Raw genomic sequence first — 25234 nt, 5'->3', positions numbered from 1 at the left:
TCTGCATGAGTGTCGACAGGGTGTGGTATAAAATAGAAACTGTAGAGGGTTTGTGATTCTTTGAAAAAATCCATCTTCTGTCACTATAACAAACAGTACTTTTGTTAATTTTTTTTTTATTACCCAGAAGATTTTATTTTAGAAGACAGCTACATATTTAATTAACATGTCAATTACCTTTTTATGTCTGGTTTTCGGGGGGGAAAAGATTATACCAAAAACAAAGGGTTGTGTGTCAGAATTTGAGACACAGTGTGTGCGTGACGCAGTTTAGCATGATACTACCACTGTTCCACTGCACCAGAGCATTTTCAACTTCTGGTTCTTACAGTAAACAAGCAAAATAAGCATAGGAAGCTGGAAACCCAGAGTTGAGATAAACAGTTAACACCCCGCTTTACTCATTTCTTCCTTCATTACACACGAAGTAAAAGCAGTGACAAGGGGCACTTAGCTCTGACCTGATTCCAAGAGGAAATGTGATCTTATTTAGGGATGTTTGCTTTTGTATTTGGATATGGTTAGTTACAGGATCATGCTTATTTACCTCGTATCGGGAATAAGGACATGTTGGGCATTTCTCAATAAAAGGGATTTCATGGGCAAATATAAAAAAGTTGGGAAATAAAACTTGGACAAGTTTCTTTCCTGCATGATTTCTTGGAGTCTTTTAACTTAATTTGACTATCATAGATGCTCCATTTTTCCTCAAAGAACAAACCAAAGTTGAGAAAGCCTGATCCAAATAAATTCAAGATACATTTTGACAGTGTGGTTTATGAGACAGCACAAAGAAAACCCAAAAACCCAAAAAACCCAGAATATAATGGTACTCATTCAAGGCAATTAAAAAATAAATGGCAGCCAGAAATCTGTTAATAGGTGATTGGCTAGATAGATTACATGATTAAACCCAAAGCCAACATTTTCTGTAGGTGAGCAGTTTATATAATGTTAAGCCCCTTACTATAAAAAGCAAAAATATGCTGTATGCAAGTATAGCAGAGGCATAGAAAGGAAGAATTTCTCTCCTAAGAAAGCACTTATGATATGTATGCTATTTTTTAATTATGTTAAATATTTTTACTTTTTTGGATGGATTTGAAGTCTTGAGATAAAGGCAGATATTTTCATAGTAAAAAACTTGTAAATGTCTAATATTTATGATATGAAATATAGTAGACATGCTAATATTTACTATTTTCATTCTGCTTTGCTTGTGTCTGGCCTAAAAATCAAGGCATTTAAAAAAGCTGTTAAGAAAAGTGAATCTTAGTTAGGCAAAGATTACATTTCAGTTTTTATGTAGAACATTAGACTGTTCTAAGACCATCTAACAGTGCAGCCAGTCACCCTACAGGTCATCTGGAGGAAAGGGGTGAGGACGGACTGTAGAGGCGGCACTGCTCCTCCTGAAATCGCCTGCGAAGCGCGTGCTCTGCCACTGGGCTCCACGTTACATAAGGCGTTTTCCTGCAAGAATTGGGTTGTGGCTATGATTTTCTTTTGCTGCTTATGTAAAATAGGTATTTTAAAGTGAGAACCATAAAAATCAAGATCAGTATAAATTCTGCCATGTTAAGATATTTATAAACAGGCTATAGGCAAACATTTACAAAAGACACATATATATGTGTGTATATATATATGTATGTAGTACAGTTAATAAGCCAAAAGGAATTTAGCACTAGAAATACTCCAATGTGTTAGAATATTTACAGCTTTCTCTGCAGTCCAGGATTTGAGGACATCTTAATCTCAATGCACAATCCAATTATACTACAAATTGTATGTCCTTTTGTATTACCTAGTGACTAGAACTTTTTTCCCTCTACAGTAAAATGCACTATCATTTTGTAATGATATAACAAGACAAAATGTCTAACCTGCTGTTAATGGGACTGCTAGAACACTGGTATTACCACCTAGGGGCTTTTTTGTCACTCAATAACTATGTTATGGTGATTCTGTCATTTGATTACTTAAGTACAAATGCTTTATTAAAGTAGTTGTATTTTGCCTGTAGTATATTTCCCAGGTAATTAAAAGTTTGCTGCTGTTAAGTAAAAAATTTAACCTATGTGTTTTTAGGAATTCATGATTAACAACCAAGGATTTCTCTGTATTATTTACAGCACAAAAATTTGTCATCCATTCAGTAAATACTGTGTACCTATTCTATGCCCAAGCACCAAGAGAAAAACTCTATTAGAATAACAACAAAAACTTAGTTGTGTACTCCAGAAAATGTATGGCCTTTTATAAATATTTTTGCATATAAGTGTTTTAATGTGTTCATTATTATCTTTACTTTTCTTCAAAGTATAAGACATTGGAATTACTTTCTGCTTTCTGAGAGTTCTGCTCTATGCTGTATCTCTGCTTTTCTTCAAAGTAATTTTCAGTCTCATAGAACTCATTTACTGTACCATTTCTCTCCTTACTGTCCTTTCAGACTTGTGATGCACTGGCTACTGCAGTCCTAATTCCAATCTTCAAACACCAACCGCAGTTCCATTATAAACTAGCTTTTGTCTCATCCTCTCACCAAGATCTTTAAGGTTTTTTATCAACTAAATTTGCTTTGACTTCACCTTTTATCCAAGTTCACATTTTTGATTAGTTCTTTGGAATCTCACAGGGCACCTTTCCAGAAAACAATGCTTCCTTTTTCTCCCTGGTATAGTTTGTCATTTGGGAGAGTGCAATATTTACCTCTACTATTTCCAACAGGACACGTCTACAGGTGGCTCCTAAACGCTCATAGGACCTCAAGTGTGTTGAGCACTCACAGGTACATGACACTTGTCCAGGCAGTATTCCACGGAGGGAAAGAAAAATTATAAGCAAATTCATAAACAGAATGATTACCAAATCAAATGAAGAATTTAAGTCTTAAAAAAAGTTAGCCTTCGAATGTTTATAATTTCATGTTTCTTATACCTACTAAAAATGAACTCTTAAAGGAATAGGGAACTATTATTGTACATTCAGAAAGTACAAAGCAATTAACTTTTTTCACTTTTATTTGTTAAAGCAGTCACGTCTGTAGAGATGAAATGGCTTTACCATATGCATTCACTGATCATGGCTCTTGCCATCATGTGGCATCCAGGCTCCTGGCTGAAAGGTTTTACCAGTGCTGCTGGGAGCCACTGAAGGTTCTTGCTTCCCGAAGTATGGAGCAGAGGCATGCCCTTTAATTTGAGTTTGAACTGGTGGAGCCAAGAGTTCCTCACTGGTCTCTTTACTAGGGAGTCTTTCTTTTTCATAAAAATCTTTGCTTTTTATTTTCATTTCTTCTTTATATCTTTCATTTTTTAGTATTTCCTGCATGATATATAAATGGAAGACGTTATTAAATTTCTAGCAAAAAAACCCCAAACTACAGTTTTATGAAAATAAAAGTCAACAAAACAAAAAATATGTATTATGTACTGTACATACTTGCCTTGGATATAAATGGTATGTAGATAGATAGGATAAGTTTGAAGAACAGTGTTCCCTCATTTTATGCTATAGTAGACATAAAAGACCACAAAGTAGAAATATTTACTACCCAAAGAGTGAAGCAGACTATTCAGACATGAACTATTTACACAAGGCCCTGAGTCATTGTATTAAAGATTTCCTAAGCCTAATAACTATTCTCTTTCTCAAAACTCATCATCTTCTGGCGAGGAAGAGATGGTGGGATGGCTGCATCTGCCATTTATTTCTCTGTAGGCATTAGAATGTGAATGCTCAGGCTACTCTCTCCAGCACCAGAACCAAGCCCCCTCTGTTTCCTTTTGTCCTGTACAGAGTGGCATGACAAGGGAGGAAGAGGACACCAATGGATGAGAGCGCAGCGTGCCTGAGCCGCCAGCTCCAGAGAGGCACTTCACCCTGGAAATGCTTCACCATGCCAGTGCAAGCAACAATGGAATGCACTTCCTTCCCTCAGAGTCGATCCTCCAGCTACAAGAATCTACTCCCAAAATTACAATGCATCTCCTACTGTATTTCACTGAATACAAGACCATCACATTTAAGGAGCCTCATGGTACGTGCCACAAAAAAGAAAGGCAACTAAAATTCATACATATTCTGATTTCAGTGCTGTTAAAATCTGAAGGATGTGCACCTTAAGAGCAGATAAATACACTAATTGCATCTTTTTATTGTTTCCTCCTTCCTCTTTTCTCCAGCCTTAATGGTTATCCATGTTTTCTGATTTTTCTTTAAGAATATATGAATGGGCCTCACGAAATTCATGGGAAAAATGGAATTAAAAGAGAAGACAAGGGGCCGGCGCTGTGGTGCAGCAGGTTAAATCCCTGGCCTGAAGCTCCTGCATCCCATATGGGTGCCAGTTCTAGTCCCGGCTGCTCCTCTTCCGATCCAGCTCTCTGCTGTGGCCTGGGAAAGCAGTAGAAGATGGTTCAAGTCCTTGGGCTCCTTCACCCACGTGGGAGACCCGGAAGAAGCTCCTGGCTCCTGGCTTTGGATCGGCACGGCTCTGGCTGTTGCGGCCATCTGGAAAGTGAACCAGTGGATGGAAGACCTCTCTCTCTCTGTCTCTACCTCTCTCTGTAACTCTGTCTTTCAAATAAAAAAATAAATCTTAAAAAAAATTTTTTTTCAGTGAGCTTTTTGAAGTCCCTTCATATGTCATTTGTAATATGAAAAAAATTAGAATGTTAATATAACTGATGGATATCTGACAACATTGACAAAAAAAAGTTCTTTGAAGCTGTTTTTAAACTTCAACACTTTAGAAAATGACACATAAAAGGCAACAGTTGGGCATCAAAAGGTGCGATGTAATCTTTATGTTTCTAAAGTAAATTTCAAGTAATACAATCCTTTCAAAAGATAAGCACCAATATTCAGAAAAACATTCCAGGGGCCAGCATTGTGGTGCAGTGGGTTAAGCCGCTGCTTGCGACACCACATCCCATACTGGAGTGCTGTTTCGTCCCAGCTGCTCCACTTCCACTCCAGGTTCTGGCTGGTGTGCTGGGAAAGCAGGAGAGGATGGCCCACGTACCTGGGTCCATGCCACCTACGTGGGAGCTCTGGATGCAGTTCCTGGCTTTGGCCTGGCTTAGGCATGGCTGTTGAATTCATTTGGGAAGTGAACCAGTGGATAAATGATTGTGTGTGTGTATTTCTCCCTTTTTGTCGTTTTGTCTTTGGAATAAAAAAAATTTTTTAAATGGTTTTTATTTAAAAGAGAAAAAAAATTTGATTGTGGTGTTACAGACTTTTAGATGTGAATACGGGCCTATCTAATGAAATTTGCCCCTCAAAGCAAACATGTGAGGGGAAAACAGTATTTATAAATATAATTTTCACAAGACAGAGCAAACAGTATTTATGAATATTGTAATTTTCAGAAGACTCTATGCGGGTGGTGTAATGACCACAGTAACTACGGGTTTGGGGGCAGTTGCTGCAAGTGTGGATGAAAATAGAGATTAGACTTTGCCCTTTTTATTCCCTATAGAATTCTTTTTTTTTTTTTTTTTTTTTTTGACAGGCAGAGTGGACAATGAGAGAGACAGAGAGAAAGGTCTTCCTTTGCTGTTGGTTCACCCTCCAATGGCCGCCGCGGCCGGTGCACTGCGCTGATCCGAAGGCAGAAGCCAGGTGCTTATCCTGGTCTCCCCTGCATCCGGCGCCCCGACCGGGACTAGAACCCGGTGTGCCGGTACCACAAGGCGGAAGATTAACCTAGTGAGCCGCGGCGCCAGCCTCCCTATAGAATTCTTACATGAGGTGATAGATGATTAGGCCTTTAATTTCAATATGACACTGGAAATGATGGAGGCAGGCAAAAATGCTTTTTCATATCTCCATACTCTTCTGTTCCAATGTCTTCTGGAGGCTAGTTCTTTGCACAAGAATGACAAGCCCTGGTTGAACTTGTGGCCAGTAGGAACTGAACTCAGCTGAAAGAATCTACTTGGAAGAGATGGGCACTCTGCCCAGTGGTTAGATGCCTACATCCCATGTCCGAGTGCCTACGTTTGAGTCCTGGCTCTGCTCCCAATTTTAGCTTCCTGCTAATATAGACCCTGGGAAGCAGCAGGGATGTCTCAAGTAGTTGGGTTCCTGCCACCCACGTGGGAGACTGGGATTGAATTCTGGGTTACTAGCGTCAGACCCGGTCAGGGGCCAATGCAGGCACAGATTCATTCCCTGATTCTCTTTGCCTCTCAAGTAAACAGATACATATTTTTAAAGGGAAGCTGTTGAGGGACTTACTGGCTTTGGTATGACAGAAACAGTCACATCACCTGAAGCTGTGCCATGCCTACTTTATTTATTTTCCCTCTGCTGAAGCAGCCTTGCAGCTGGGGAATGCATGTACCTTATGAATATAAGGAAAAGGAGGGCAGAAAATTTTCTTCTACCTTTAACAGAATTTCTCATCACTCACCATTACTTGTGTAAGTCAGTCTCTGTCTTGTAACAGCTACTTAGGCAGATGCAAAGCCAATCGCGGGACAGCTGCCACCTGAGATGCCAGCATCACATACACATGTCCGTTAGAGTCCTGGCCGTATCACTTCCAATCCACTTCCCTGCTAATGGCCTGGGAAAAGCAGTGGAAGATGGCCCAAGTGCTGTCACCCACGTGGCAGACTCAGAAGAAGCTCCTGGCTCTTGGCGTTGGCCTGGCCCAGCCCAAGCTGTTGCAGCCATTTTGGGAGGGAACCAGTGGATGCAAGATATTCTCTCTCTCTCGCTCTTTCTGACTTTCAAATGAGTACATCAACCTTTAAAAAAAGTTATTTTTTTAAAGAAAAGTCAATGTGAGTATGTAACTATATTTACATATAAAAATGAGTTGAAAAATATGGAAACTACAGTTTTTTCTAGAGGAAAATTTCTCTTTTTTAAAATCAAATTGTTATAAAGCAGAGATTCCTGATAACAACTCCAGAAAATTAAACAGAACACAAATCATTTATGAAAGGAAGTCTAGTTTTGTAAATATTTAGAACTGACAAAATGAAAGTAGTCAGGTGGAGATAATAATTATAGACTTAGATAAACAGAAATCATCTCTTAAGAAAGTCTGCAAGGCAAGTATTTTTTCCTTATAATTCCTTGGAACAGCATCACCTGAAGTTTCAATATGCTTATCAATGAACAGTTTTGTTGTTTATGTAGTGATATAAGAGAACAAAAGGGTCTTTCTTCATATCAATGTTTGTATTTTAAAAACAATTATTCATCATTTTACCTATAGATTTTCTTCCATCAAAAGCTATATTATGGGCTGCTGTATAGAGCTGGGGAACCTAAGATGAGGAAGGTGGCCTCACTAAGCTCGAGAGATAGAGATGATTGTTTAGGGAGGCCGAGGAAGCTGGAATGTGCTGGAGAGTTCTAGACTCCACATAGGGGCCCATTTGAGTTTTTGAAAGGCAGAGTTAGAGAGAGAGAGATAGAGAGAGAAATCTGCATCAGCCTGGGTTGGGCCAAAGCCAAGAACCAGGAGCTTCATCCAGGACTCCCACATGGGTACAGGGGCCCAAGGACTTGGGTCACCTTCCACTACTTTCCCATGCTCATGGGCAGGAAGCTGGATCAGAAGTGGAGCACATGGGACTTGAACTGGTGCCCATATGGGATGCCAGCACTACAGACAGCAGCTTAAGCCACTATGCCACAGCACCAGCCATATATATATATATATATAGTTAAATGTGTATGTGTGTGTTTTAAAGATGTATTCATTTATTTGATAAGCAGAGTTACAGATATATATAGAGAGAGGCAGAGAGAAATCTTCTATCTGCTGGCTCACTCCCCAGATGGCTGCAAGGGTCGGGACTAGGAGCGTCCTCTGGGTCTCCCTTGTCAGTGGCAGGGGCCCAAGCACTTGGGCCATCTTCAGCTGCTTTGCCAGGCAAACTGGCAGGGAGCTGTACTAGAAGTGGAGCAGCTGGCACTTGAATTGGTGCCTACACGGGATGCCAGCACTGCAGGTAGAGGTTTAACAGGTTGTGCCATAGTACCAGTCGCCTCAGCTGGATATTAAGCAGTACATATGAAGATGAGAATCCATAAGGCTAGGGAGGACAACTTCTGGGTAAAGAATACTGGGGATCTGTAAGCTAAATAAATGCTGGAGTGTGCACTGGACTAGGAGACAGTGAGGTTCTAACCAGCAATTCCTCAAGTATTCATAAAAAAGGAACTCAGCAAGGACACTCCTTGGAAACAGGGCCAAACTGGTATGAGACACCATAGTTTACTCTAGACCCGTCCTGTCCAATACAGAAGCCACTAGACACATGAAACTTACTATTTTAAAACATCAAGTGGTAGTTCTAGAGGTGAAAAATAAAAAAATATGGAATGAAAACATTTAATAGAGTACTTTGCAGCGGATTAGACACTGCAAAAGAAAACAGCTGAGTCTGAAAAGTAGGCAGTGGAAAACATCAAACTGAAACAAGAAAGATTAAAAAAAAATTTAAAGATGAACAGAGCCTCAGTGAGCTGTGGGACAACATCAAGTGGTCTAACATACGTGTAATGGCAGTCACACAGAAGGAGACAGGAGAAAACGACCAAACACACTCTAAACAGATAAAAATATAAACCCACATATCCAAGAAGCTAAATAAACTCCAAGCCTATGACTAGCCACAGAAGGAAAGACACATTTATACAAGAGATAAATATAACTGAGTTTTCATGAGAAACAATACAAGATAATAAAATGGCTTTAAAAATGCTTAAATAAAACTGGTATCCTAGAATCCTACATCCAGTGAAAAATGCCTTCAAAAAAATCCTTCAAAAATACAAACATTTTCAGACAACAACTGAATGTGTCACAATCAAACCTCTATAATAAGAAACTTTAAAGGAAGTACTCCAGCCAAAGGAAAATGCTGAAAATGTAAACTTGGATCTTCACAATGGCATGAACAGTGCCAGAAACGATCAGAATGAAGGACTTTGTTACAGAGAAAAACACCAGATTTCTGGACACTCTGGAAGATGCTGGAAGCCCTACTGCTCTATGGCCATCCAACCTGAGCACACGAGCGGCAGCGTCACACTGAAGCTACGCCATGGAGTCTGAGGCTTATGATGAGCACGCTTCTACCAAGAGGTCTTCCCAAGTGTGCAGGCCTAGTTCAGAAGAAGAGCCTGAGGGGCAGAAGGACCAGTGTTACTGTAAGCAGTTCTCACATACATGGCACACTGCCTCATCACCTCCCTCCTTCCAGACAACAAGCAGGCGCTGCTCACCAAGCCTTCCATCTCTGCCAGCCTGTTCTGGCTTCCCTGACTTGGATTTTGGAGCAGGATGTCAACAATGGCCCTTCCTGTGTGTGTGAAGCTAAGCCTCATGGAGTTGACAACAAGAAAGTCAGGCATGAGGTCAAGTTCATTACTGCATTTAGCAGGAAGCTGGGACCAGGAGCCGGAACCAGGTGTCAAACTCAGGCACTCTGATATTGGATGTCAGGGTTCTAACCAGCATTTTATTTAAATATGTATATATTTTTCTATGTCATCATATAAATTATCATTGCTTGTGATGGTTAGATTGAAACGGAGAGGGAAAAAAAGTAAGGGAAAAGCTCTGAATGCCTTTAACAAACGCACCACTGTTTTTGAAAGCTAGCAAAGTTAATGGTTACGTATTGGGCATTATTCATTAATTCAGTGATGTGAACTCAAACCCCCCAAAAACTGTCCTTTAAAATGCCCTGGCTTTGCTAAGAGCCCCCTTGGTTGCTGCACTATTGTTGTACTCATTGGTGCAAACTGCTGTGTGTAGTAATGATAAAAGGCTTTTAAAGCTTATTCATTTTTTTAAAACAAAGCTTAATTATTCAATCTACTAACATCCTTAGAGCTTACTCACAGGCATTAGGGATGATATAAAATCAGTGATTATTCCACTCCTATCCTACAGTCCCTTATGAAAATTCTAGTCAGTGTAGTTCTCCACACTGATGAGAAATTCAGCTGCAGTGTACAGTTATAGCAGTAGGAGATATTAGATAACAGAAATTCCCCCTATAAAACAGATATTCACACTACAAAAAGGGGGTGAAGCACATGACAGAACTGGACTAGAGGTCTTGGCCTTGATGTGTTGGGAGAGATGAAGGAAACTAAGGCAATGGAAATGTGAGCCCTAGAATTGAACAAATGTTTTAGAGAGGCGAGCGAGCCCACAGGTGCTGTCTGATGAAGAAACCACGGCTAGAAGCAAGTTCAGATTACTTGAGGAGAACTGGGGAACAGGAAGGGCTGAGAAATAGCTGAGTGAGTCCAAGGGGTCGCCCAGGTGGTTTTCCATCTCAAGTATCAAAGCCATCCTGGTCGCTGGGGTCACACTCCAACCAGCAGTGCAGTGTGGGAGTGAACAATTCTGTCTATATTTTGAATATTTAGATACAGATCTCAGTACATATAAACATTTTAGGAATATTACCTGCTGTTATATGAATATCTAGAAAACAAGGGAAGTTAAGTACAAATTACAAATTATCTATTTTTACTAATTTAAGATAAGTAAAATGTCACTAGTACTTTAAATTTTGTGTGCTTATTTTGTTTGATGTGCACATAAATAAAAAAGAATAACCATTTTTATGATATCTCCTAGAATCTTTAAAGGTTCAACCTAGGTAACTGAGAATTATTCTTTTTTTTTTTTTTTTTGACAGACAGAGTGGATAGTGAGAGAGAGACACACAGAGACAAAGGTCTTCCTTTTCTATTGGTTCACCCTCCAATGGCCACTGCGGCCGGCGCACCGTGCTGATCCGAAGGCAGGAGCCAGGTGCTTCCTCCTGGTCTCCCATGTGGGTGCAGGGCCCAAGCACCTGGGCCATCCTCCACTGCACTCCCGGGCCACAGCAGAGAGCTGGACTGGAAGAGGGGCAACTCGGACAGAATCTGGCGCCCTGACTGGGACTGGAATCTGGTGTGCCAGCGCTGCAGGCAGAGGATTAGCCTATTGAGCCGTGGCACCGGCCTGAGAATTATTCTATTAAGAAGTGTTAGGCCGGCGCCGTGGCTCAATAGGCTAATCCTCCACCTTGCGGCGCCGGCACACCGGGTTCTAGTCCCGGTCGGGGCGCCGGATTCTGTCCCGGTTGCCCCTCTTCCAGGCCAGCTCTCTGCTATGGCCAGGGAGTGCAGTGGAGGATGGCCCAGGTGCTTGGGCCCTGCACCCCATGGGAGACCAGGAAAAGCACCTGGATCCTGGCTCCTGCCATCGGATCAGCGTGGTGCGCCGGCTGCAGCGGCGGCCATTGGAGGGTGAACCAACGGCAAAGGAAGACCTTTCTCTCTCTGTCTCTCTCTCACTGTCCGCTCTGCCTGTCAAAAAAAAAAAAAAAAAAAAAAAAAAAAAAAAAAAAAAAGAAGTGTTAAAGTGTGGCTGGCGCTGTGGCGCAGGTTAAAGCTTTGGCCTGAGGCGCCAGCATCCCATATGGGCGCTGGTTTGAGTCCTGGCTGCTCCTCTTCCGATCCAGCTCTCTGCTATGGCCTGGGAAAGTAGTAGAAGATGGCTCAAGTCTTTGGGCCCCAGTTTTTGGACCCACATGGGAGACCCGGAAGAAGCTCCTGGCTCCTGGCTTCGGATCAGCTCAGCTCTGGCCATTGCGGTCATTTGGGGAGTGAACCAGCAGAATGGAAGATCTCTCTCTCTGGCTCTACCTCTCTCTATAACTCTTTCAAATAAAAAATAATTCTTAAAAAAAAAAAAGAAGTGTTAAAGTAATACTTTACAAATGATGCTGACACTCTGAGATTCATGTTAAATACAAAATTCTACATTAAACATTTTTGAATAATTATTCAAAACAATAACTCATGATTTCAAAAATTATTTAAATAAAAATTTTTTGTATTCATAGGCATGAAAATAGAAGTGAGCTAATTAATGATCAGCCTTGCATTAGGGACTTATAAAGTTAAAAAGTTTAAAGGTATAAAAGTTATAAAGTTAAAAGTGCTATGAATCCAGCTAGGAAAAAAGCAGGTGGAATATCTACATATCATATACTATTTCTTCTTTGATCCTCTGGCTCCATGCTCCTCTGGAGTTTAGTATTTATAAATGGTCTCCATTTAGCTTTAAGTACTTGTGAATTCCAAGTATATCACATATAACTATGTTCCAACTTAAGTTCAAAACACATGCCAAGACATAATCTAAATACAGTTTAAAATAAATTCAACAGTGCTTCATTGTTAAAAAGTTTACTATATTTAAGAGCAAAGACTCACAGGTCAGTTTTAAGCCCATGTTACTGGGTTCTCTTTCAGTCTTCTATGGGAATAAACTGTGACTTATTATAAAGTTCACTGTACAAAGCTTACACATAAAATGTGAGAACTTGGTTTTGTAAAAAAGCTATAATGTAAAATTATGTTACTGGCATATTTGTAGCAAAAGTTTAATGTAAATACATTTTTAGTATTTACAGAACTACATATATACTTTTCAAAGTGCACCTAAAATAGATACAATGTTTTAGAGAAACAGATCAACTTTCTAAAATATTTAAATTACTAAATAATGTCCTCCCAAATCCATCATTTTTCACCTCTTAACAGATGTTAATAAGATATATTTGACCTTGACAATTCTACTACTTTCTGTATTTAAAACTATACATACTAATGAATAATTTTTAATTTACTGAATATTAAAAATTTTAAAATATATGTATATTGCCTTTGATTCAGATAAAAATATTTTTTGAACACAAAGGGCTTAGTAAACGGACTGTAAGAAAATTTGGTGTGAATTATGTTACCATAGACATCTGATTACTGTAAAATGGTCCCATCTAGAAAGTGGCCTCCCAGAATCCACTGCAGAACCCGCAACCCTCAACACGGTCACAATGGAATTCGGTTTTCCAAAATGTCCTAAACTGAATATTCTTTTTACAGCATCAATTCTGTAACATGCTGAGAAACAATCCAGGCCTAGCAAATGCTATTGCGACGTCTAAGTGTGGAAATACTGCCAAACTGTTTAATTAAACTACATTTTCTAGTTCTACATGTTGAATTGCCAGGATAAAACAGTAAGTTATCAGAACACCCTTTTTCAGTCTATGAAAGAAAGATGAGGAAAGGGGCAGGAGGTTCACAGGTCACCAAAAGATATTCTGTGTTCAGACCCCAGGCAACACCTGCTAGATTAGTAATCAAAACTGAATTTCTTCTTGCCTGGATGGGAGTCGAAACCAAAAGGGTAAATAAATGACAGGCTTAGGTTGGTAGGCAAGCACCAGGTTGCTAAGAAATCCTTTAGAAGGAAACAACAGCCAAGTGAGTTACGCGTTAGCAGAAGCTGCTCCTGCTCTGTGTTCTTGCCAATCAGTACTGTGCTGCTGCCAAATCAATGTCACACTTAATTTATTCATATTCAAATCTATTGCAAACATCTTTTGATCAATTACAATAACGAAAGCCTACACTGAGTTTTGTTGTTTTGACATGCTTTCTTGAACTCTTGCATTTTTTTCAAAACATTTCTAATTGCAAAGAGTTGATCTCAACAGTTCACTTTATTTGAAGGGACAATTGTAAGGTTTGATTATTTTTGTTGCTGATTAAGAATTTCTGGCATTGAGTTTTCTTTCTTTGAACTTGAGCCAGATTAATTATTAAATCATGAAATGTCACTAAAATGAACTAATTACAGAGCTAAAGTCATTAATAGTTTTGCAGGTGGTATTTCCTTTAATAAGAAAAAAAAGAACTTCCACCTATATGCGAAAAAAAAAGACCTCTGAGCATAAAGACACAATTATTTAATTGAAAAAAGAGGTTTAGCAGTTAAACATTAATAAAAAATAATTAGAGTCACTTAACTTTAGTCCTATTTAATTGAACTACCTTGGTGGAAGACAAAGAAAAGCTTGCTCCCTTGTGAGAGAGGGGAAAAGGCAATGTCAGGTCCCCGTGGCTTTCTGGGCTCGGCCTCCGAGACAGGAAAAGAAACGGTGGGGAGGCAAGTGCCCCAGGGGAGAGGGGGCACCATCTGTGAATGATTGCTAGCATTTATTGAGCTGCTATGTGCCAGCTGCTGGAGGGGGAAAAGAGTTCTTCTCTCCTGATTTGAGAGCGGGAAGAAGACGAGTTGAGTAAGATCAGATGAGAAATAAGAGAAGCTGAGATCAGGCTCCACACAACCTGCCTTAGACAATCAGAAATATCATGGCCAGAGGGTGCACTGCCCAGAATCTGATGCAGCAGACAGGAGCTGTGGTCCTGAAAGATAGACTCATTCATTCATGCATTTTTCATTCATTCATTCAATACATACATACTGAGCACTGACAATCCAAGGCCCTAGGGACACAGAGAACAAAACCCAGGGGACGGAGGGAAGGATGGGCCAAAAAAGGGCTTGCTGTTGCCCTGGCTCATCCAGCAGTCAAGATAGGGAAGAGCTGGGCAAGCAAGCACCAATGGCCAATTACGCGGCTAGCGTTTTCCTAATTATGTGATCCTTTTCTACTTTCCCATTCACTCATTCATTGTCTCGTTAATATATTAACCAACAGGTTACTATGTGCCAAGAATAGAGTCAAAAGACACAACTTCTACCCTGTGTTCAAAGAACTCACAATCTAGGAAAGAGAGATTGGTAAAAAAAAAAAAAAAAGTAATCATATTATAAGTTCTAGGATAATATTAAGCAAAGCATATTATGAGAATACAGAAGAAAAGCCAGACTCCTGATAATTATCTACAGAGGACTGGGGGTTAGTGATGCCTTCCTGGAGAAGGTGATGCTTGCGACTTGAGCAAAGAACTAAAAGGAGGGCATTGTGGGAAGGGACAGTACAGGTAAGAAGGAGGGAAGCAGCACAGCTGATTCTGAACACTGTAAGTGTAACAGAGTATACAAGAGTCAGAACATACTAACTCTTGTAATGCAACGTTAGGATACTTAGATTTTTATCCTGAAAGCAATGGCACAGGCAGGATTTGCAGATAACATACAGGATGCTCAGTTAAACATGCATTTCAGATAAACAACAAATAAAGTTCAGGATGCATGTCCTAAATATTGTATGGAACATAACTACACTTAAAATTAGTCATTGTTTATCTGAAATTAAAATTTAACTGGGTGCACTGCATTTTTACTTGCTAAATCTGGCAATCATACACATCAGATTTACATGTTTATACCTTATTTTAAGATGACTGAATCTGGCAACTGTAGAAATGGGATTGGACAAAGGCAAGACTGGAATAGGGAAATCAGGCAAGATGCTACTGCAGAAATGCAAGTGAGAAATCATTAGGGCAGGAACCAAGGCAAGGGTAGTGAGAAGGAGAGGAAAATATTGTTGAGATGTTTGAAAGGAGAAAGGCCTTGGTCACCAAATATCTGGAAAGGAAAGAGAACAGGATAACGTGCATTTCTAATGAGTAATGACCAATGACACTATTAACCATGATAGGATATACAGAAACAGGACTTTGTTTTAAGCATACTAAATTTGGGATGTTCATAAAATATCCAGGGATCTTAAACTAAACTGTTAGCTCCTTCTTCATGGTCAAACTCTGAACACTTAAGTGCTTTGGGATTCAAGTCTAGGTTCTCTTCCCCTTCCCCTTCCCCTTCTCTCTCTCTCTCTCTTTCTCTCTCTCTCTCTCTCTGTCAGGCCTGACTGCTTTCTGAGCTCCACAATCACATATCCAACAATCTAGCTGATTAGACTTAGAGTGCAATAAACACCTTCAGTTGAGTATGTCCAAAGACCACCACAGAGGCTTACAAGGCCAAGCTCAGGGTCACACAAATTCTCTTTCTACTACTCACTACTGCTTTGCACAGTTCTCAGCAAGCCATACGTGTGGCTCAGCACACTGCCGGGCTCAGTGCAGTGCTGCCCCATTTCAGGGCTCCTCTGACTCTGAGTAGCTTTGCCTTGGGTCAGCTGGGCCTTGCCCCTTTCCTCCCAAGCTAAGACTCAGATAAGCTCCAAGGAAACACCCCCACTTCACAAGCATACTGGCGCCTTCCTGCTAACAGGCAACCTTTAAAATCAATGAAATACCCTCTATGTAGTCTCTGTGACACACCAAGTGCATGCCAGTGGGCAGTAGCTGGAGAGGAAGAGAGGGTACTGGGATATCCTCGTAGTGGGAGGAAGCACAGCACTCCAGCGGCTAAATCAGTCTTCCTTACACAATTGTATACAATTTTTTTTTTTTTTTTTTTTTTTGGACAGGCAGAGTTAGACAGTGAGAGAGAGAGACAGAGAGAAAGGTCTTCCTTCTGTTGGTTCACTCCCCAAATGGCCGCCATGGCCGGCGTCCTGCGCCGATCCGAACCCAGGAGCCAGGAGACCCTCCTGGTCTCCCATGCTGGTGCAGAGCCCAAGCATTTGGGCCATCATCCACTGCCTTCCCTGGCCACAGCAGAGAGCTGGCCTGGAAGAGGAGCAACCGGGACAGAACCGGCGTCCCAACCGGGACTAGAACCCAGAGTACCGGCGCCGCAGGCAGAGGATTAGCCTAGTGAGCCGTGGCTCCAGCCAACTGTATACAATTTCTTTTTTTCTTTTTTTTTTGACAGGCAGAGTGGACAGTGAGAGAGAGAGAGACAGAGAGAAAGGTCTTCCTTTGCCGTTGGTTCACCCTCCAATGGCTGCCGCGGCCCACACACTGCAGCCGGCGCACCACGCTGATCCGAAGGCAGGAGCCAGGTGCTTCTCCTGGTCTCCCATGCGGGTGCAGAGCCCAAGCACTTGGGCCATCCTCCACTGCACTCCCGGGCCACAGCAGAGAGCTGGCCTGGAAGAGGAGCAACCGGGACAGAACCGGCGCCCCAACCGGGACTAGCACCCGGAGTATCGGCGCCACAGGCAGAGGATTAGCCTAGTGAGCCGTGGCTCCAGCCAACTGTATACAATTTCTAAAACCATTCTTGTTCTTCTCTTCCCTTCTACACCCACCTAACACCCAATCTTACCAATTCTCCCTCCAAAATGTATCTTAAATCATGCATTTCTCATCTCCATTGCCAACAGCATTTCTTGCCAGGACTGTAATTACCTCCTAATAGGTCTCCTTAGTCATCTATGATCTAATGTCCACATGGCAAACAGAGTGACCTTTCATGCCTCTTCCCAGTAACGACCCTAGAACATCCCTCAAACTTGCCTCTGGCAGCTATGAAGATACCAGACCTGCCTCCCAACTGCAGTAGGTGCTGGGAATGACCAGCCTGCAACTGTTGGCAATCCTGGCGTGGGTTCCAGCTGCAGACAGCTGCCTGTGGAGGGTTTCCCAGGGCACTCCACATCCAGGGACTGGCTGAAGCAGGCAGCAGTGGAAAGGCTTGCTCATGGGGCCGGCACTGTGGCGTAGCAGGTAAAACCGCTGCCTGCAGTGCCGGCATCCCCTATGGACACTGGTTCAAGTCCTGGCTGCTCCACTTCAGATCCAGCTCCCTGTTAATGCACCTGGGAGAGCAATGGAAGATAGATAGTCCAAGTCCTTGGGCCCCTGCACCGATGTGGGAGACCAGCAAGAAGCTCCTGGATGCTGGCTTCAGGCTGAGAAGGCCAGCAGTTAGAAACAAAATCCCACCCCATCCCTACTGACTTGTAATAATCATTCATTCTGCAGCATTTCCTCATGCTCTTATATTGGTTAATAACACTGCTTGTGGTTTCATTTAACATGTGTGTCTACCTCAGTATTTCATGTCAATTAGCAACTAGATCTAAGGCACTGGTTCTCCAAATTCTGTATGCCTCAGATTACCTGGAAGATGTTAAAACACAGATAGACAAGCTCCATCCCCCAAATTTCTAAATCAGTATTTGAGAATAGGGCTCCAAAGTCTGCTTTTTTTTTTTTTTTTTTTTTTTTTTTTGACAGGCAGAGCGGACAGTGAGAGAGAGTCAGAGAGAAAGGTCTTCCTTTTTCCGTTGGTTCACCCTCCAATGGCTGCCAGTGCACCGTGCTGATCCGATGGCAGGAGCCAGGTACTTATCCTGGTCTCCCATGGGGTGCAGGGCCCAAGCACTTGGGCCATCCTCCACTGCACTCCCGGGCCACAGCAGAGAGCTGGCCTGAAAGAGGGGCAACCGGGAGAGAATCTGGCGCCCCGACCGGGACTAGAACCCGGTGTGCTGGCGCTGCAAGGCGGAGGATTAGCCTAGTGAGCCGCGGCGCCAGCCCAAAGTCTGCATTTTACCAAGTTACCAGGTGATTACAATGCTTCTCATGTGGAGATCACGCACCTAGACTCACAACCTGGAGCACAGGTCAGCAAACATAGGGACCAAAGCCAGCCGCGTCCTGTGTTTGTAAACAAGGTTTCACTGGAACACCCTGCACTCATTCAGGTACATACTCTCTTTGCCCACTTTCGTGTTACAACAGCGGAACTGAGGAGCTGTGACACAGACTGCATGGCCTGAAAAGAGGAAAATACTAATTGGCCCTTTACCAAAAAAGTCTGTTTGAGCCCTGATCTAGAGGGTGGATTAGCGCTTTTGGAATAAAAGTTCACAGGTGCAGCACCTCAGAAGAAACGAAGTTTGACTGGCACACACTGGCTGCTGTTTTGGCCTGAGTGGTCCAGTACGTAGTACCTCACCAACCTTTGACCAGTGGAGTTGGTACCCAGTGATAATCACTGTTTAATATATCGTTTCATTACAAAGCGTACTTTTTGTAATCCTACCATTCTTACATTTATTACCTAGAGCTATTATATAAAGAATTTTTGGTGCTGGCATTGTGGCATAGTGGGTACCTGGGAGCACCGGTATCCCATATGGGCGATAGTTCGAGTCCCGGCTGTTCCACTTCCGATCTCGCTCCCTGCTAATGCACCCAGGCAAGCAGTGGAAGATGGCCCAAATCCTTGGCTCCTGCATCCATGTGTGAGACTCAGATGAAGTTCCTGACTACTGGCTTCAGATGGGCCCAGCTCTGGCTGTTGCAGCCATTTGGGGAGTGAACCAGTGAATGGAAGACCTCTCTTTCTGTCTGTCTGTCTCTCTCTAGCTCTGCCTTTCAACATAAATAAATCTAAAAAAATTAATTTTCCCTTATCAACTATTTGCCTACTGAAATAGTTAATAAAGGTAAAGTAAGATAAATGATTGACATTTTCCCCCTGTTGATAGTCAAATTAATAAGTTTATATGCTAGCAACTGTCAAAAGTGACCAAATAATATATTTTAGTATCATGAACATATTTTTATGTATTTAAATCCATTGCCTTAATTAGTATTTTTATTTTCAATGCTCAAACATAACCCACTTTTGGCCAGTGAGAGTGCTCCCTTGGCTTCCTTGCCTTCCAGGTTGAGATGTCCTAGACTCCTTTGGTAGAGGTCCAGCTCCAGTCTTGGAATCAGCCATTTATCTAAGGAGGCTTGACTTCTTAGAGTGGAAAGTTAGGGAAGTTCAACCCCAGATTGTTCTGTAATTGCTTCTCTGTTGTCCCTGCTGCTATGCTTTTCCAGTGCACAGAACTAGTAAATATGTATATTTTTGAGGGAAAAAAATCATTAATTCAAAATGATGTTTCCAATTCAAAAGTAATATTTCGCACTTTTATTTAACCTCTTTTATACTAAACTGGTTCCCTGAGATATTAATATAATTCTCTATTTCATGTATATGTGTAAAATAAAAATGTCAATAACTGCTAGCAATATTACTACATGTAGTTGAAGGTTTCTTTGTGACCTTAAAATATACTCACCAAAGATGTACAATGTTTTAAAATCATTTGAAACATTCCTTTCTGTGTGACTATGCTATCTACTTAGCATATAAACAGGTAGGTTCATTTACATTATGTTTTTTAAAGACTAATGTGTGTGTTTTAAAAGATCTATTTATTTGAGTTACAGAGAGAAGGAGAGACAGAGAGATTGTCTATCCCCATATGGCTGCAATGGCCAGGGTTGGGCAAGGTGCTTCATCTGCATCTCCCACGTGGGTGCAGGGACCCAAGCACTTGAGTCATCTTCTGCTGCTTTCCCCAGGCCATTAGCAGGGAGCTGGATTGGAAGAGGAGCAGCCGGGACTTATATTGGTGTCCATATGGGATGGCAGCAGCATTGCAGGTGGTGGCTTTACCTGCTACACCAGAACACTGGCCCTGACTAATTTTTTTTTCATTATGTAAAACACCTACATGGTTCCAAACCCAAAACTACTCAACAAGTTATAAGTTAAAAAAGTCTACCTTCCATCATTGCTTTTCCACCCTGTTCCTTCCTCCCTCATAATTTTTATTAATTTTCTGTTTACCTTTCCACTGTTTCTTTTATTAAAATGAACACATGTGTCTGTCTCATTCTACCCTTAATCAAAAGGTACCATCAACTGCTGTTCATTTTATTTTTTCGCTTGACAATATATCAAGCAGGTCATTTCTCAGTAGCACATTTTCCTCATTCCTTTTCAGCCTCATGGAACACTGCTGTGCTGCTATACCCTGAGTTGTTAACACAGAACATTTGAGTAGTTTCTCATTTTTTTGCTATGACACATTTACTACTACAATTACAAATAGCCCTGTGAATTACACCAAATAGTGTGTTTGTCAGATAATTTTGAGATTTTTTTTTATAAGTTGGATTTCTAAGGCAGAGGACAAAAGCATATATATTTGGCTGTGGCCCTAAGGACATGAGCTTTGTCTGCTGTTTCTACCTCTGTCTTCCCCTCCAACCCTGGAACAACATCTAGGACGTAATGGCTGCTTGATATATATTTGTTGAATAAACAAATTTGGCTTTGTATATGACTTAAGTCACTGCTGAATGAGCGGATTAATTTTGTATATATATATATATTTGCAAGTATATTATAAATCCAAATCCAAACTTAAATACCTAGTAATCAGGCATAAATCATACTCTATCATTAATAAAACACATCCTACTTCTAAATGACATAAAGACCTTCTCTTCATAATGTCAAACAAACCGTGAAATCCAGAAAACTGAGAAAATATATGTCCATATCCCATATCTGAGTGCTTGGGTTCAAGTCCTGGCTCCACATGGATGGTGTTCTTGGCTGCTAACTTTTGGCCTGGGCCAGCCCCAGCTGTTGTAAGCACTGGGGGAATTAACCAGTGAGTAGGAGTGCATTCCCTCCATCTTTCTGTTTCTCTCTCTCTCTGCTTTCCCCAACCCTGCCTTTCCATCCATCCACCAGAAAAGGCAAAAATATCAATGTGGTGAGGGTGACTCAGTTTACTACTTCAGAAAATTAAGAAAAAATTATTTCTCTTTCTTTGTGCATCCTTTACTTGTCAATCAGTATGTATGAGGGCACTTCAAAAAGTTTATGGGGGCCAGTGCTGTGGCACAGAAGGTCAGGCCACCACCTGCAGCACCAGCATCCCATATGGATGCCTGTTCAAGTCCCGACTGTTCCACTTCCAATCCAGCTCTCTGCTAATGTGCCTGAGAAGGCAGTGGAGGATGGCCCAAATCCTTGGGCTCATGCATCCTTGAAGGAGACCTGGAAGAAGCTCCTGGCTCCTGGCCCTGGATTTGCTCAACTTTGGCCATTAAGGCCATTTGGGAAGTGAACCAGCAGATGTAGTATTTTTTAAATTTTAAAAAATTTGGGCTGGCACCGCGGCTCACTAGGCTAATCCTCTGCCTTGCGTCGCCAGCACACTGGGTTCTAGTCCCAGTCGGGGCGCCGGATTCTGTCCCGGTTGCCCCTCTTCCAGGCCAGCTCTCTGCTGTGGCCAGGGAGTGCAGTGGAGGATGGCCCAAGTGCTTGGGCCCTGCATGCGCATGGGAGACCAGGAGAAGCACCTGGCTCCTGCCATCGGATCAGTGCAGGGCGCCAGCCATAGCACACCATTGAGGGGTGAACCAACGGAAAAAGGAAGACCTTTCTCTCTGTCTCTCTCTCTCACTGTCCACTCTGCCTGTCAAAAAAAAAAATATATAAATAAATAAATTTTTTAAAAATTTGTTTTTTTTTTAAACTTTTATTTAATGCATATAAATTTCCAAAGTACGACTTATGGATTACAATGGCTTCCCCCCATACCGTCCCTCCCACCCACAACCCTCCCCTTTCCCACTCCCTCTCCCCTTCCATTCACATCAAGATTCATTTTCGATTATCTTAATATACAGAAGATCAGTTTAGTATACATTAAGTATGGATTTCAACAGTTTGCTCCCACACAGAAACATAAAGTGAAAAATAATAGATGATTTTTTTAAATGATGATGAAATCAGAGCAGACCTATTGTCATGTTTAATCCCAGTGAGAGTCAAGTTGGGAATTGATAATTTCTTTCTTTTTTTTTTTTTTTTTTTTTTTTTTACAGAGGATCAGTTTAGTACGCATTAAGTAAGGATTTCAACAGTTTGCACCCCCATAGAAACACAAAGTAAAATATATTGTTTGAGTACTCGTTATAGCATTAAATCTCAATGTACAGCACATTAAGGATAGAGATCCTACATGAGGAGTAAGTGCACAGTGACTCCTGTTGTTGACTTTACCAATTGACACTCCTGTCTATGGCATCAGTAATCTCCCTATGCTCCAGTCATGAGTTTCCAAGGCTATGGAAGCCCTCTGAGTTCTCCGACTCTTATCTTGTTTAGACAAGGTCATAGTCAAAGTGGAGGTTCTCTCCTCCCTTCAGAGAAAGGTACCTCCTTCTTTGATGACCTGTTCTTTCCACTGGGATCTCACTCACAGAGATCTTTTGCCAGAGTGTCTTGGCTTTCCATGCCTGAAATACTCTCATGAGCTTTTCAGCCAGCTCCGAATGCCTTTAGGGCTGATTCTGAGGCCAGAGTGCTATTTAGGACATCTGCCATTCTATGAGTCTGCTGAGTATCTCACTTCCCATGTTGGATCACTCTCCCCTTTATTTACTCCATCAGTTAGCGTTAGCAGGTACTAGACTTGTCTATGTGCTCCCTTTGACTCCCAGTCCCTTCACCATGACCAACTGTGATCTGAAACTGATCACCTGGAACAGTGAGATGGCATTGGTACATGCCACCTCGATGGGATTGAATTGGAATCCCCTGGTATGCTTCCAACTCCACCACTTGGGGCAAGTCAGCCTGAGCATGTCCCAAATTATACTTCTCTTCCCTCTCCCATTCCCACCACCATGTTCAACAGGGATCACATTTCAGTTAATTTTCAACACTTAAGAATAACTGTGCATCAATTACAGATCTAAACCAGTCATATTAAGTAGAACAGATAAAAAAACTACTAAGAGGGATAATGTATTTAGTTGTTCATTAACAGTCAGGGCTATGCTGATCAAGTCACCATTTCTCATAGTGTCCATTTCACTTCAGGAGGTATATATATACATACACACACATATACATATATACATACACACACACACACACACACACACACTCATACTGGCTGCCCCTGGAAGGAGAAGCCAGCAGCCAGGCATTTTGAGGGATATTGCTCTTTAAATATGAAACCTTTATTATTATTAATTTGAAAGGCAGAGAGAGAGAGAGACCTTTTATCCATGGGCTCACTTCCCAGATGCCCCCAGTGGACAAGGCTGGGCTGGGCCAAAGCCAGGAGCCTGGTACACCATCCAGGTCTTCCACGTGTGCGGCAGGGGACAAGTACTTCAGCCATCACCTACTGTCTTCCAGAGTACACGTTAGATTGGACTCATGCACTCCAGTATTGGATTCTGGCATCTTTTTTTTTTTTTTAAGATTTACTTTATTTATTTGAAAGACAGTTACAGAGAGGTAGAGACAAAGAAAGCGAGAGATCTTCTATCCACTGGTTCACTCCCCAAATGGCTGCTAAGGTCAGAGCTGAGCCGATCTGAAGCCAGGATCCAGGAGCTTCTTAGGGGTCTCCCACATGGGTGCAGGGGCCCAAAGACTTGGACCATCCTCTGCTGCTTTCCCAGGTACATTAGTGGGGAGCTGGATTAGAAGTGGAGCAGCTGGGGCTTGAATCTTCACCGATAGGATAGGAGATGCCAGTGCTGCAGGCCAGGACTTTAACCCACTGCACCACAGCGCCAGCCCCGGATGCTGGCATCTTAATCTCTACACCACAATTCCTGCCTCCAACTCTGAATCTTTTTGCATCATTCAGATGTGATGCTATGTGCTTGTGTTTCTTAATTTAAAAGAAATTTTTTTCAAATCCATTAGATTGAAGGCCCACATCAACAATTTGACCTTAATATTTAACTAGATGGTCCCTAAAGAATTTTGCAGTAGAAAAAAATTTACGTTTTTAGCTGTCTATATTGGTGAGATAGAAAGTATGATTAATTAAAGAAATAGAGACTTCCAGCCCTTCAGATTCAAGTCAATAGGACCTATCCCCCAAAACAGAAGATAAGCCTGGTGCTGGGCGGATATTAACTATGAGAATCTTATGTTTAAAATTTAAGAGTGACTACTTTTATTTGTTGTGAAGCAATTCTTCTGATTCTGATTACCAAGGTAATCTTAGACAACATTAAACCTGGCTACCATAACAACTACCCTCCCCGTTATGAAATGGTAATTCAGCTTGATGCATTCTGTACGAGTGTGCCCTAAATCTTGTGCATCTAATCATACCGTTAGCTTAGAAATCTATGTGTACAAAAAGAGCCATGATACACTGGTGCCAGAGAGGGAAGCTCTGTTACTGAGGGAATATGTAGTAGTTTTTGCTTAAAATAAATGTCATGACTTTAGGTATTTGCTTAATTTAATTTCATATTAAAAACAATGTTTCTCTTTCACTTGTACTCAAAATACGAAAAACATTTGAGTTAAAAATGGATTGCTTTTCATTTGTAGTGTATGAAGTTCCTTATATGCAATAATGAAACTAAATGTTTTCTGGTTTGCCCAACTGGATATACGGTGAAATGATCAGAAGGAAAAATAGAGTTTTTATGACAGGCTCTGTCTTGTTTCACACTACTTCTAGCTTTTCTATAATTATCTGTTTTGGTGCTCTGTTTTTCAGATAGGGAAAAGGTGCATATTATTGAGGGCCAGTAAACATCAGTTTTCAGTCATTGTCTCCACTACAAAGGTAGATTAACTGCAGTAAAAATGATCATCAAATTACATGGCAGTTTGTCATATAGACATTTCATTTCATATGTGTTGAAAATACCTTCACTATCCAACATGGGAAGTGAGATACTCAGCAGACTCATAGAATGGCAGATGTCCTAA

The 25234-nt window shown here is 41.4% G+C and overlaps 1 protein-coding gene across 18 annotated transcripts in view; it reads right to left on the bottom strand.

Annotated features, from left to right (window-relative positions):
• Positions 1 to 25234, bottom strand: part of NDUFAF2 (NADH:ubiquinone oxidoreductase complex assembly factor 2) — a 323300-nt gene that overhangs the window by 129040 nt on the left and 169026 nt on the right. For 3 of the 18 annotated variants that reach the window (XR_016220793.1, XM_051853758.3, XM_002714055.5), the window contains one exon: positions 3009 to 3330. The exons of 13 other annotated variants lie outside the window; for them this stretch is intronic. Coding sequence is in view for 2 of the 5 variants with exons in the window: in XM_051853758.3 (XP_051709718.1) it covers positions 3079 to 3330 (252 nt within the window). In the remaining 3 variants the exon portion in view is untranslated. Of the gene's footprint in view, positions 1 to 3008; positions 3331 to 9043; positions 9163 to 25234 lie in introns of those variants that run through there. 2 more of the 18 variants (XR_016220785.1, XR_016220794.1) reach the window with 2 other exon arrangements.

The sequence above is a fragment of the Oryctolagus cuniculus genome, chromosome 14, assembly GCF_051225735.1.
Source record: "Oryctolagus cuniculus isolate XC-2025 breed Fujian yellow rabbit chromosome 14, ASM5122573v1, whole genome shotgun sequence".
Lineage (NCBI taxonomy): Eukaryota > Metazoa > Chordata > Mammalia > Lagomorpha > Leporidae > Oryctolagus > Oryctolagus cuniculus.
Note: the sequence above shows the minus strand (reverse complement) of the source record. Positions and strands in the feature narration are given on the sequence as shown.